The following is a 14358-nucleotide window of genomic DNA, read 5'->3' as shown; positions in this document are numbered from 1 at the left end:
ATTCAGAATATTTCTGAAATCTTAAGCACAGTGTTACACACTGTTGTACATTAAGAAATCTGCAGTTGTGCATGTACAGAATGACAGAACTTGCACTTTCAGGGGTTTCAGTTTAGTTGCTCTGTGTGTGTCAGTAACCCAGTAAAGGTTAACTGAGCTGTAATGAACTGTTTTTGTCTGTCAGTTTTCCTTTCTTAAACACCCTGGACTGGTCACCAGTCAATTGCGGGAAGATGAGAAGGTAAATATCCAGCCTCATCCCTGTTATGGTAGCTTAACTAAAATGCCCATAATAGTTGTTTATAATGTAATTTTAAAAATGTATCAATTCAGTAGGCAGTATGTCTGTCTGTGTCAATTTGCACGCCACACTGTTGCTTCATTTGCCCTCGATACCTCTCAGAAGACTTCTTGGGTGTACTGGTTCAAAAATTGTGCCATAACAATATCATAAATATGTACAAAATTTCAGTAAAATCCTACAATATCATAATTCAGGGACTGCCTCTGTCCCTGAATATAACGTGACTGTGGAATGTTATTGCATTTTCATGTCAACAGGGGGCACCATAGTAATATGCAAAGGGTGGGTTATCATCTAACAGAACTGAGAAAGCTGGCGCAGGACTGTAACTTTGGTGATTCCTTGACAATGATGTATAGAAATCGTTTGTTCCGTGGCATAAATAAAGACAGGATACAGTGAAGGCTGCTGTCGGAGGAACTGACTTTTGAATCAGCAATTAGTTTGCACAAGCAATAGAGGCAGCAAACAGAGAGGCACTGTGGATTTACATGGCATGAAAGAACCTGGTAAATGGAATACAGTGGCAGACTCAGTGAACAAGGTCAGTGACACACGACCAAAGCCCCAGCCTGACATTAGAAAATGCTACAGATGTGGTGGAGAAAACCACCTAGCCAGACTGCAGGTTTGCTAATGAAAAATGTCACAGTTGTGGAAAAGTGGGACACATAAAAAGAGGCAGCAGAAACAAAATGGTGTAAAGTAAATACGACACAGTTGAAGGTATAGAAAAAGGAGTATAAAAAGAGAACTAATTTCATACAAGAGGAAGGGTGCGATAGTGAGAATGAGAATGTTTTCACTATGTATCACATCAAGGTCTTCATGGAGTTCATTATTTTGGGATGCATTTTTTTCCAATCCAGAATAAACGTCACACACTCATAACCTTGCACACTGAGTCTGTTGCTTTTTTTTTTATTCAAATAAAAAACTTTGCCAAATTTGTATTTGCAGTAAATTTAACCTGTTCAAAAAAATAATAATGACAAACGAAAGGTTTTGGTGTCAGTGTGCAAACATGATTTGAGCAACATCACATCTATTTTCTTTGTTGACGAGTGAAAAAACAGACTCAGTGTGCAAAGGCCTAAAGAAGGCAACATGACAGTGTACAGTCAGGATGAGGAGATAGTCATCCCTGGAATAGAACCAATCAAAAAAGAGCTAAAGTTTTGGAGAAAATGTAAGATTTGAGGTAAAAACAGGCTGTGGATGCAGTATAATGTCAAGGAGGGCATTTACAAGTTATTCCGTGATAGCCAAAAACCCATGCTTGCTCAGTGCAGGACTAAGCACTGAACATAATGGTGGCCATGAACTGTCAGTATTAAGAACAGCTAAAGTTACAGTGAAATATGATAACATCACCAAGATTTAAGTTGTATTTGAAGTGAAAGGCTCAGGAATCAGTCTGGTTCTATCTAGTGTTATAATTATGCAATTTTATATTGCAAACCAATTATAAGAACAGTGGCATGGCAGCTGTTTCCTGCCTGTTGGTGTTGAGTTTCAGCTGCAGCCGTCTATTTACAGTTGCATCAGTCAAAGCCACCATTGATGTCATGTCACACTAAATCATACTGCTTAAGTTGACGCTGGAACAGAAACTAGCACTTAACGCCCCAGACACCTTCTCAACTTTAAAAATAAATACACAAGAAAATGACTACCCAAGAGTTTGTGCATAGCTGGGAGAAAATGTGCAGCACTGACTTTGGATTGTTAAATTATACAGAGCTACATTTACATTACATCACAGTGGATTTATTTTAAGACATGGGTGTTTGGTGTCTGCAGGGGGAATTTAGCACTGTAATGATATAGCAGTAGCTAATGATAAAAAGTGATTATTTAGCATTGCGCTCATAGCTTTGACAACAATAATAAATATTTCTCCGTCTTGTTGAGCAAGAAAGTGAAAAAAATAAAGCTTTCAGCTTTGATACGGCCAGCACACTGTTGATTTCCCATTCTCCCCATTCTTCATCAATGTCAACATGAATACAGAAATGTGGCCTTAAAGTCAAAGTGGCATATTGCATTGCCCAATCAGGCTAAGTAGCTTGGATTGCATGCCGTTACGGCTGGTGTTTGGGTAGTTACTCAAGACATATGAAGTTACTTAGAAAAATGTTCATTACTTTTCGTAATTCCTCACAGATGAAAATAATGAGGACAGCCAGTTACAATACCTTTGCATTACTGTGTAGATCAGCTAAGATGCAATTTCATTTAAAAGGCAGTTAAAAGAATAAAGTTAAACCTCCCTATCTATTTGGTTTGGCACTGCCAATAAAAACTTGATATTGAAGAGGGTGAACCTTTTTCATTTGTCCACTTAAAGTAGACAGTTTCTTTTTGTTAATCTTAATCTGAGTTCAAGACAAAATGTACAAAGAGTAGGTTGCAACATCTCATGTATTTTGGACGTGAACCAAAACCCAGCTTACACAAGCTTGATGTGGAAACTTGACGCCTGCAGGGTCTCGCTCTCTGAAGCACATGTGTCCCTCATAAGTAGCCTCACTGTTCGCTCACTGGGCTCTCTGGCTTGGTGCCATGTATCAGACATGCATTAACACACTCAACTGGCCGTCCTTTGTTGCCACTGGTAACAGAGGATAAAGATCTCTCTTACAGCTCGAGTGAAAGGCACCTTGACTAAGCACAGGAGCTGGGTGTGCGTCATTAGCCACGTACAACTGCAGCCTCTTGTTTACACACCTATTCAAGTTCTGGTGCAATTAAGAAGTGGTTGACTTGACTCTGACAAGACATAAGGGCTGGGCCTGTTGTGTCTTTCTTCTTTTACCAGTGAAAGAACAGCTTGAGCAGGATGATGCAGTTAAGCTACTGATGATTGATGGCTTTTCTCTGTGAAATTATTTACCGTATGTTTGGTGATTGTTTGGAATCTGGACAAACAAGCCAGACAAAGAAATAATAACCTATAGAAACACTCCCTTTTGGAGAGGGAAGACAGGAGTGACAGGCCTATTTATCTAGAAGATTATCACGCTATTTAGGGCATTTGTTAGCATTTTAACATGCTGGTGACTCGTTTGCCTCACGTCATAAAAGCTGAGCTGGACAGATGTTGTTTGTTGGAAATGGCGGGGGGGCGATGACTCACTTTCCCCTGACTGAATCATTCATAAAGCACCCTAAATACCAAGGCCACTTCATCCTCCTCTATTCAACATGTGGTCAGCCACTGGTTAGCATTTGAAATAAACACAAGATACTTGCACCCTAATGAGAGGACAAGCATGCAGTGAAGAGAACTCTAGCCCCTATGTTTCCAAAAGAAGTGAAGCTGTATGGCGCTGCTTTCTGCTCACTCCCATCCGCATCATCACTTGTCCTCTGTACTTTTGTATTTTTTAAAAAATAATTCTGGATATCCATGTTCCATTCACTGCGCACTAGCGACGGTGAACGCCATGAATGTATCGGTATGACTCAGTGACCCGCCCCCCGCTATTTGTAATTGGCTAGCACGTTGCCTTCGTTCGTTGGTTGGATTGGTTGAATTGTAGGATCGACAAATTGAGATAGGAATAATAGAAGATGGCTATTCAGACGAAAAAAACGAAACCCAAATATGGACAGCCTCAAGTCCCAGGGCAGGCACAGCTGAATCCGTGGGCGGACACGGCCCCCATTGCCCGCCCATGCCATCGGGTCTGCACCACCCACCATACAAACTCTAAAACATTTTTATTTTACTTATCTGATCACATGGCCATTACAGCCTAAACAGCATTGCCACCCTTGGTAGACCCAATCTTCATACATGCAGGCTTCAGTTAGGGGCAAAACTAGTGCAACCTATCCCAACATAATTGCCCTACAAACAGAACTCAGCTATTCCTGGTGGCAACATTACTTATGAAACAAACAGCAACGAGAACACAAGAGAAGATAGGGAGGCACAGAGAAGTCTGAGCACCCACTCCATCTGGATCAGGCTGTTGCTCTACTTCCTTACATCTTCTTTATTGTCTTTATTAAACACTGTTCCTGCTGTGTCTCATGAGACTGTGAATCTATGAACGCCCTACATCCCATTTGTACTGGATGAACCCTAACCCCTTATGCCTCCTCCACAAATACTTCCAGGGAACTGTAGGTACAACAAAATAAAAAAAGATCTGCTGACTAGGTAACCATAAAACTATATCAGGCCTCAGTTTTGTGCAAATCATTCCCTGTGGCACAAGTTTTCCTCCCATATCTATCTGCATCATCAGCACCCTTTAACTGGCCTGAATGGTGCCCACCTAAAAACCTACTTCCTTTTGAGTTTCTCCTCTTCATGCACAAAATGTATGATTACATCCTCAATTCACTTTTCATCTTCCACGGTCAATTCCTGCTGCTTACATTTTTTAAAACCCGCTTATGTTTCCATGTTTACTGGCCTTATGACAGAATAAACAATCTGAGAAAATATGCCTCAAAGTAGCTATATGTCTAAACACACAGGGAACAGAGGGTCCTTGTCTACCCAGTGTTTGAGCTTCTGGGGTGATTTATTTAAGAAGGCAAAAGGCGGCTGTGTGAGTGATTATCATTCCTCTTAAGGTCAGCTGATTGAAGTCGCTGTGCATTTGAGGCCTGGCAGCTGCTCTAAGTGTGGCCACAGCTAACCCCAAACCAGCAACACCAGGAAACTGTCACATGAGCCACTTTATGGATACCCTGCTGCCTTGAACTTCTTGTTTGCTTTACACTCAACTTGTTAAATGCCTGTTTGGTTAGCTGGCTCTGTCTTTGTTGTTCCCTGACTTCTCAGAATCCTTTTTTGAACATTAAATCAAATTTAAAGTCTTACTGTGTGTTTGAGTAGATTTACCCTGTGTACATTTTAAGTACTTGTTAATACCTTAGCCTGAGTAGTCCCTTCTGTAAAACCAGTATTTACATTGAAGTCATAGCTGCCAGTGTTGGCTCTGCCATTCTCTTTATAACACTGCTGAGTGAGGTAAATTGATATCTGCAGGAAGGCTTATCCAGACCAGTGCAAAGATGACAACAGTGTCACATTAGTGTGGCAGATCTGGCTCTAATTTAAGACTGGACTTTGACATCTAGAATTAGGTTGGAGTCCATATTGGATTTGAAACTCACTCTGAGCCAAAGTCAGTTTTTTGTCAATTCAGCAATAATCAAATCAATAATTTATCATTAGGGAACTAAAACTTTGAATAAACAATATGTAACTTTTCCACCTTAAAATAGAAGCTTCCAAATCTGTCTAATAGTACAATAACTTTCTAAAGGGAGATTAGCATCTGCCCCATTACCACAGAGTGGCCCGGTTGCTGGCTTTTAGCACTATGTAACAGGCAGCAGGCTGGCGTTCTCTTGCAAGAAATGCATGCAGTAAGGTTGGGCAGTAATGCAGTAATATGGTATTTAAAAAGATGCTGTATAATCTGTTTTAAAGTACAAGGAATATTACTTCAATATATAGAAAAGCACTCGGAGAGCACAGACCTCTGCCACTAGCCCTATCTCCCAATGGTGAAGAACCCTTTCAAAAATTCCTAGATCCGTCCCCATGTGCTCCCCACCCTGGCATTCCCCAATAACTCCCAACTCGGTGGGGTAGAGACACAGTGAGGCAAAGCATTGGCTTCGCTACAGGTGGACTGTCATGGTAAACACGTTACCTGCTGGTGCCAACAGATGCAATGACAGTCTCACCCATGGTCTCACTGGATAACTGGAAGTCATGGCAGAGGATGAATATTCCTCTATTCTTCCAGCATTTTGAGTATTCTCACTACAATTCGCTGTCTTTCCCTCTGTTACGCTCCGTCCCGTCTCGTCTCCTCAACCGGGTGTGCGTCTTTCAAACTCTATTAACTCCAAAACTTTGGGTAGAGACACACCCACAAATGCTGCTGGGATTGAAGTTACTCATGTCCTCCATCTCCTGGTGTAAAGTGGTAACAGCGCAGATCTCTGCCATTAGCCCTATCTCGCAATAGTTAAGAATCCTTTAAAAAATTTCTGAATCCAGACGGTGATCTGGATCACTCCCAAAATCCCAAAATCTAATCAGTTCTACCTTAAGCCATGTCTGACATTTCCTGAAAATTTCATCAAAATCCGTCCACAACTTTTTGAGTTATGTTGCTAACAAACTAACAAATGAACAAACTTACAAACGAACAAACCCACCCGATCACATAACCCCCCTGACAGAGGTAATAATGTTGCACAGGGGTCAGGTGTGAACAGCCTTTTTCAAGTCCAACCACAAATTCTTTATTTGATTGAGGTCTATGCTTTGACTTGGCCACTCCAGAACATTTACCTTGTCGTCTTTAAACCATTTCTGTGGAGCTTTTACCATATGCTTTGGGTCACTGTCATAATAGTAAATCTTCTCCCAAACCATAGTTCTCTTGCAGACTGAATAAGATTGTCCTCCAGGATTTTCCTATATTTGGCCACATTCATTTTGCCTTCTACCTTTTCAAGGCCTCCAGGGCTGGCTGCCAAGAAGCATCCCCACAGCATGATGCTGCCACCACCGCACTTCACAGTGGGTGATGTACAGTGTTAGGTGTGTGCAAAATATAGAGTCTTGTCTGATGACCTTAAGGGACTATTTTGGTCTTATCAGACAAAAGAACTTTCTTCCACTTGATCATGGAGTCTCCCACATGCCTTTCAGCAAACTGCTGAAGCTTGTAGCTCCTTCAGAGTAGTCTTGGTGTCTTGGTGGGCTCTCTCACCATCACCTTCTTGCCTGTCAGTCAGTTTTTGAGGAAGGCCTGATCTAGACAGATTTACACATGCGCCATATTCCTTTAATATATTGATGATGGATTTAACTGAACTCTGAGGGATATTCAGTGCCTTGGAAATGTTTTGTATCCATCCACTGTTTATTTCCAATTACCTTTTCTCTGAGTTGCTTGGAGTGTTCTTTTGTATCCATGGTGTAATGGTAGCAACAGGTAGAGTCTGACTGACTGAAATGTAGACTAGAGTAAGGATTTATTTTCCCAAAGCTCTAAGTTTTCAATCATGGGTTGTTTTGGTGTTGTCTTTGAGGTGATTTGTCACATTTTTATCTTTTTCTGAAACCTATAAATGCAGTTATGCCTGGACACAAGAAAATATTCTTCTACAAAAGACAAGTTGAAAAGATCTGAAAATCAAAAACAAAGTTAGGGCAGAAAGCTTTGCCTGCAGATTTTTTTAGAGATGTTGTATTTTGGTCACAGTAAGGGTTAAGGCTTCCCATCCTAATAAATGCAGAAAACTCCTGTAATGTAAACATCCCTTACTAAAATTTACAAAATTCGCATTTGTACACTCATTTTTACCCAGCTCATAGTTTAAGAAAAGTAGTAACACATACAGTGCTTAACAAATTTATTAGACCACCTGTCATATTTGTCTCAGAGACCATCCAGCATCATGAAGCGCTTTAATGCGGACTCTTTCATTTTCAGTGAGCTCTCCACATTTTAACATTTTGAACAAGAATGAGGAATTTTAAACTGAATTCACCTTTTTAATACACAAATTTGAGCCGGCTCACTGGGCTTCTCTGAGAAGTCAGAAATTAATCAAGCATAACATTCAACCACTACAACTAATTTTTCTGTTCAGGAATGCAAGTAAATAACTATAATTTGACATATTAATGTGCTTTACTATTTTTTCAGTTTTTTGTAAATCAGTAAATTTGAAAATTCATGGATAACAATCATCATTATATTTTAGCTTTAAAAATATCATTTGGGTTACAGAGCTTCTACATATTGGTGTATTAACCATTGCAGAAACATAAAAAATGATTTTGGTAATTATCAAAACTGTTTATTTAGGGCAGCTGTGGCATAAACCTTACTTTGGGTGGTGGTCTAATAAATTAGTTAAGTACTGTACATGCAGAGCTGAAACAGAAACTGGCTTGTTACCCCAAAATAAACCAGAATCCTGAAATTGAAAGACCTGCTCCAGTAGTTATTTTTCAGTTTCAGCTCCACAGCTGTCAGGCTGATTGACAGTATGCTGTGATTTCACTTCTACAAGCAGGAAATGTTGAGCTTCTAACCACAATGTTTCAGGGTAGCTGAGGCAGGCATACGTCAAAGGATGATGTGGTTTCCTTTAACCGACCACAACAGCAAAAAGTGGAGCTCAAATTACAATGAAATAGCTGAGTCAACACTTAAGTTTTGCTTCTCAACCTCTTCCAGATAATTTGACATTTCATGAACACCAACTTCAAAACAAATGCAGGTTTCTGTTATCAGTGAGCAGGAGCTCAAGCTAACAGAGACATGCAGACAGGCCCTGTGGAGTTAGGATCAATTACATTGATACTACATCTACAAACCTGATCTAATCAGCCTTACACAACAACAGACTCAATAGACGGTCGTGCCAATCACAGCCCTGGGCTCCTGTAGGGACGACTGTCTCCCCTGACACACAGAATGGGATCTCATTGTGATAAGAACAATGGCCTGAGGGGAAAGGTGTGTTCACTCTTCGACCTATTCACTTTACAGCAGCCCAAAACACCAACAATACTACACTGACCCATTTCTGCCGGGAAGCAGAGACGAAAACCTGTCTCAGGTTAGACTCTCAGGAAACTCCCAGTTACATTAGAAGTGTTATGTAACACAAGCAGGCCCACTTCTCAGAAAAGCATGGCTCTGCTGGTACATGAGAGACAGGGGGGATAAACACAGTGTGTGCACATAGTTGAGATTATTTAGCCATTAGATCTGAAAGTATGCTTAAATTATGATTGTTAATTGGTCAAATCAAAGACTAGGAATAACATTTGTTATGATAACTCGTCATTTTTGCAGTGAAAGTGACTCCACATCTGTTTTTACATGTTAACTAATCACAACTTAAAGAAATCTAACTAATCAATTTTCAATTATTGTTTCTTTATGAAGACTTCTGTTCAGATTGCAGTGTCTTAATGTGTTTATTAGGTTTCATGTATTTGGGGTTGATTTTTTGGCCAATAGCTTTCAGAGATAATCACTTAGCCCCATCAGCTGAAACTGTTTTTGCTTTATGAATCATTTCAATAAAGCAGGTTACTTTTTCCCTGGAGTGAATATGTGTCAAACTGGAATTGATTTTTCTTGATTTCGCAAAATTGGTTATTTCCTAACAAACTGCTGAATGACTTATTTTTTTCTCTTATCTATGCAACAATAGAACCATCAGGAATTTTGCTTAGTCTATTGTGGTATAAATCTTATGCTGATATCACTGCAAAATTTAAATACATCTGATTTGTGAGAAACAAAAATAATTTAAGTGACATTCTAAGGACTGGAATCGATTAGGACAACATTATTTTCCAGAAATTTTAAAAACCTTTCGTATATTGCTCACTTATTTATGAGTATAATTTTAACATGCCCAGTGTTCCTGCAGATCCTTGAAAAGTCTTAAACAGACTTAGATTGCACATTTGAAATTTAAGGCTTTAAAAAGTCAGTCTTACCAGTAAAAGGTCTTGAATTTTAGAGGGCACTTTGACTCAGATATGTTCTTATCTAACATTCATTATCTGGCAACCTTATAAGACTTTTAACATCTTCCGTCACAAATTGTTGGATCAATATTCTCAAGAATTCAGAGAATTTAGTGTTGCATGTTCTAAGTATCCTGAGGGAAGATCCCAGACCCCTCTCTGATTTTATATGACTCACTGTGATTAAATACACTCTGTACTAGTGTAAAACACTAGTCCAGTTCTCCAACTCTATCCAGGCAACCAGGTTGCCCACTGAAGAATCCATGCAACCCACCCTTATTCCAGCAGGTTTTCCCTGACTGAGAATCTCATATGCCTCAAATTTTTTTTACCATTTACTGTGCAAAAAGTGCAAAAAAATGCAAAAAATTTCTGTGGATTAAAAACTGAGGCTTTTCAGCCCATTAGAAGTAGAGTGCTCCTCTGCCACTTTTGTTTTCATCCAGTCCAAAAATGTTTGGATGTCCCAAGTAGGCACAGTTTAACAGCACATTTAACCGTATTTCTTTATAACCATGGTTTGTTTGCATATTTTCTATAAGGACTGTTTTTCCAAAAGCACCCATTTAAATCTCCAACACTCCAGTTACGAAAATATCCTTTCCCCCTGTAAGATCAGCTGCAGTGACAGACACAATGAGAGAAGATGCAATGCAAAAGTTTTTTAATGCAGTAATTAGACTACATAGAGAGCGAGCAACAAATTAGAAGAAAGCCTTTTTACATGACGACATACGACGACTCCAAAGCAGAATAAACAAATAAATAAAAAGTCACTTATATGATCGGTCCCCAACCCCCTCATTAATTTACAGAAATACTGGATTCCACCAAATTTCATTTTGAACAACGGTGAAAGATTTGCAATCAATCTTAAATCCTGTTGTAATTAAATGATGCCAGTAGAAGCTGTCTTAAACTCCATCTCCCACAAGTCAATGCAGCATTGCCATTAGTACAGACCTGCTGTAATATAAAGGAGATTACTAGTTTAACTTTAGCTTTACATATGGTACAAGTGGCTTCAGTGGTGGCCTTTTACTATAAAGCCTCTGTAGTTATTGAACACTACACATTAGCTCTTACGTGTATATTATATGTAAGTTATTGGATATAGGGGATGGATTTAGACACTGATAAGCTGGGGGAAGAGTTCATTAGCAAACATGTCCTCCCAGGAGCTTTCAGAGCACAAAGGAGAGGACATGTTGCTAAAAGGGGAAGGGGACCCTTCGTATCCAGAGTCGCTGTATGTGTCTGCCAGGCAGGCCTCCTTATCCAGGCCACTGATGGCAGAGGAGGGGGCTGCAGAGAAAAAGTCATCGACCACGCTGTGGTTGTTACAGCTGGGAATGACCACTTCCTCCGGCTCGTCTTTGACGCACACCGTCTCCTCCTCCACGATGATCTCGGCCACAGGGTAGGCGTCCTCGTCAATCTTCTCATCTGTGTCGCTCTCTGAGTCGCTGCACAGCCCACCGCACACCTCTTCCACGGGCTTGGTGTAAATGTGGTCAAAGTGGATCAGTTCATTAAGGGCCTCCAGCTTAACTGGTGGGGCCCCCAGAGGCGCAGGTGTGGTGGGAGGTACTGGGTTCCCCCCTCCGACCAACAGCACCTGCGGCTCCTGGCACTCCTGCTCACAAGACTTGAGGAACATCTCTGGGTCAAGGATGTCCAGAATGCCCAGGAGCAAATCAGACTAGAGAGGAGGGGGAGAAAACAGGAGATTAGCCTGGTAACCCATGACCTAACTCTGCATATTATAGAGCTGTCTTAGGACCAGGATTTAAATCAGAGACTTACCTCAGTGTCTGTAGTGTCAGGATTGTCTGTATCCATTGAGAAGTCTTCAGATTTAGGGACTGCTGGGCCTGCACCTGCTGCGGAGGCACACATAGCCTGAGTGCTGCGGACTCAGAAGACCCGATCCCCAAACCCATTTCGTTCCCGTTGGACAACAGACCCTGAACCTGTTTTAAAAAGGGGGGAAAAAAAAAAATCAGACAAGACTGTAAATACAAGATTCTGCACATCCAAATTCCCCTTTCTCCCTCATTTGAATATTAATAACAATCCTACCTTCTCCTTTGAGTCAAGGGTGTCCAACCCAAGTCTCTGTCTCAGTTCCTCATTTTCTGTTAATAGGCCGCTTGTCTTTTCCCGAAGCAGTCTGTTTTCAATGTGAAGTTTCTGATTCTGCAGGAGAAAAGAGAAGTTTGGACTTGAAACTTGCAGCTCTTCAAAAGGAGAAGTATGTACAGTATTCAGGATGAATATCTTTTTAAAAGCAGACATGAAACTAGATCAGTTTGCTCTGGCTTCATGTGAAACAAAAAAATATTTTGTTCTTTGTATTTGTGGGCAAGTTGTAATGTGGGGCAAGGGGGGCATTTAACATAGTATTTCACTGTATGAAGATTTAACACAGTACTTCATTGTATGAGGAATTCTGCAAGATGACAAAGAAAGTACCTCCAGCTCCAACTCCAGGACTTGCTGTTCCAGCTCCCCCATTTTGGCCTTTTTCCTGTCCCTTGCTGTCTGGGCTGCAACTCTGTTCTTGAGTTTCCTTGAAATATTTAGATACAGGGAAATGAAAAAACAGGAATGTGTCACATTCTTTCCACAATGCTGACTAAGTCCTTCTGTCATGACTTGGGTTCAGCGTACTGCGCAATCACCGGCCATGTTCCTGCCACGCAGGCATACCAGGATATCAGTGTCCTGTTCTGTAACAGTGGCCGGCCGGGCGGGTCCACTGACAGTCAAATCAACTAGATAGCAGTTTGACAAGCTAGTGTAAAGTCCAAAGAAGCTACAAGGACGTTGGATTTGCTTAGATACTTCATAAGGCCGTTTGATACTGCTTAGATGGCCTATTTTATCACATAAGATGACGCAACATTGACCCAATTCCACTGAGATATGATTTAAACGTCAAATCAGTTTACTATTGTTCCTCTGTGAGATCGATATCTTTGGGCGTGTCCCTGTCGTAAACCCCCCAAACAATATCCGGCTTCAAAAATAAGCACTGCACTCATCAATATAGGCCATTTTTAAAAGACTAACCTGCGAAGTGCTTTCTCTTCCGGACTCAAGTGTGTGAGTCTCTGTCTTTTCCGAATGGGCGGCCCTGCAGAGGAGTTGGAGTCTGAATCTGACGACGCCTGGCTCGCCGCTGACGGTAAAACGACAGAGATAGGCCGGCTAAAGCCTGTCTGTGAGCCGCTCGAAGAGCCGGTCTGCTTTCCGGATATCAGGAGCAACTTGTGCGCCCCCCCGGTCCCTGCTGCTACCACCACCATGTTTGTAAATCCTGTCGGTACTGTCTGAAATCAGAAATAATCGGGTATCCTTATTGAATTCAGTAGAAACCTTCAGGTTTCTCCGGTACCCCGTACACCGGTGATCCTCAAATGTTCAGTAAGATGGGCTGCGCCTGCGATTTTTCTACTATCGTGGTGACCGCTGATAGGTTGCGATTGGCTGTGACGCAGTACGTTTGCGGTCTCTGATTGGCAGGCTCTCTTTTGTAATTTGCATTGAAAGTTTCCCCCTGTTTACAGTTGAGCACCCTAGGTTCCTTCCTTCTTAGCGCAATTTCCTGTCAATACCTGATGCAATCTGCTTTCAGACAACAGCAAGTTGCACTAATCCATTCATTTTATTCTATTAGCAGCTGGATTTGTTCTTCACAGTGTCTTCAGGAATTGCATCAGATTTTACCCACACAGACCCACTCAACTTTCAGTGTATTGACTGTGAAGTTGTGGCAGAGATTTGGACGTTCCTGGAACTGCGTGTTGCTCCTTCCAGATTATCTGCTGTATTTACAATCTCTGAGTCCAGTAAATAAAGCAACACAGAGTATTTGATGTTGGCTTCATAAACCAAAGGTCAAATATTATTTTCAGATTACATATCTGATTAACTAAAGCACACAAGTGTTGCTGAAAAAATGGACTTTATACTCCATAATTTATACTTCAGTCAGATCATTAAAACAATATTTTATGTATCACATTAAAAAGAAGTAGCCTTGGCCAAACAAAATAATGAATATGAGGACTGTAAAACAGATTAAGAGATAAAACATTTTAGTCAAAAACCGAATATAGCATAATCCCTTAAGTGTAAGTTCTAGATGTAAACACCATGCTGACATACTTGTTTCAGATATTTTTCCCAAAGGCTTTGGAAGCAGTGGTTCTCAACCTGGGGGTTGGGACCCCCTTTGGGGTCACGACACACTGAAGAGGGGTAGTCAGGTGCCTTCCAAAAAAATTTTTAAATGATTTCAGACTGTATAGTTTACCAATTTTATACAAATATGTGCATAAGATAAGTTATATGTAAAATAAAAACATGGTTATTTGGTGAGATTTACACTCTAATCAGAATAATGTTTAACATGTACTTAGATGTAAGTCTGCCCATGATTCCTCTTGAATATGCATGGCTGTGTTCAACTATGCTTCAACCACCCTCTGGTACAGTG

General features: G+C 40.8%; 1 protein-coding gene across 1 annotated transcript; it reads right to left on the bottom strand.

Moving 5' to 3' along the window:
• Positions 1-10501: 10501 nt before the first annotated feature.
• Positions 10502-13289, bottom strand: xbp1 (X-box binding protein 1). Its single transcript, XM_041788465.1, is given in 6 exon segments — positions 10502-11556; positions 11661-11768; positions 11771-11827; positions 11937-12053; positions 12330-12426; positions 12930-13289. Coding segments are annotated over 6 exon segments (1191 nt in total). The 5' UTR covers positions 13166-13289; the 3' UTR covers positions 10502-10980.
• Positions 13290-14358: the final 1069 nt, after the last annotated feature.

Source organism: Cheilinus undulatus, linkage group 5 (assembly GCF_018320785.1).
Source record: "Cheilinus undulatus linkage group 5, ASM1832078v1, whole genome shotgun sequence".
Lineage (NCBI taxonomy): Eukaryota > Metazoa > Chordata > Actinopteri > Labriformes > Labridae > Cheilinus > Cheilinus undulatus.
Note: the sequence above shows the minus strand (reverse complement) of the source record. Positions and strands in the feature narration are given on the sequence as shown.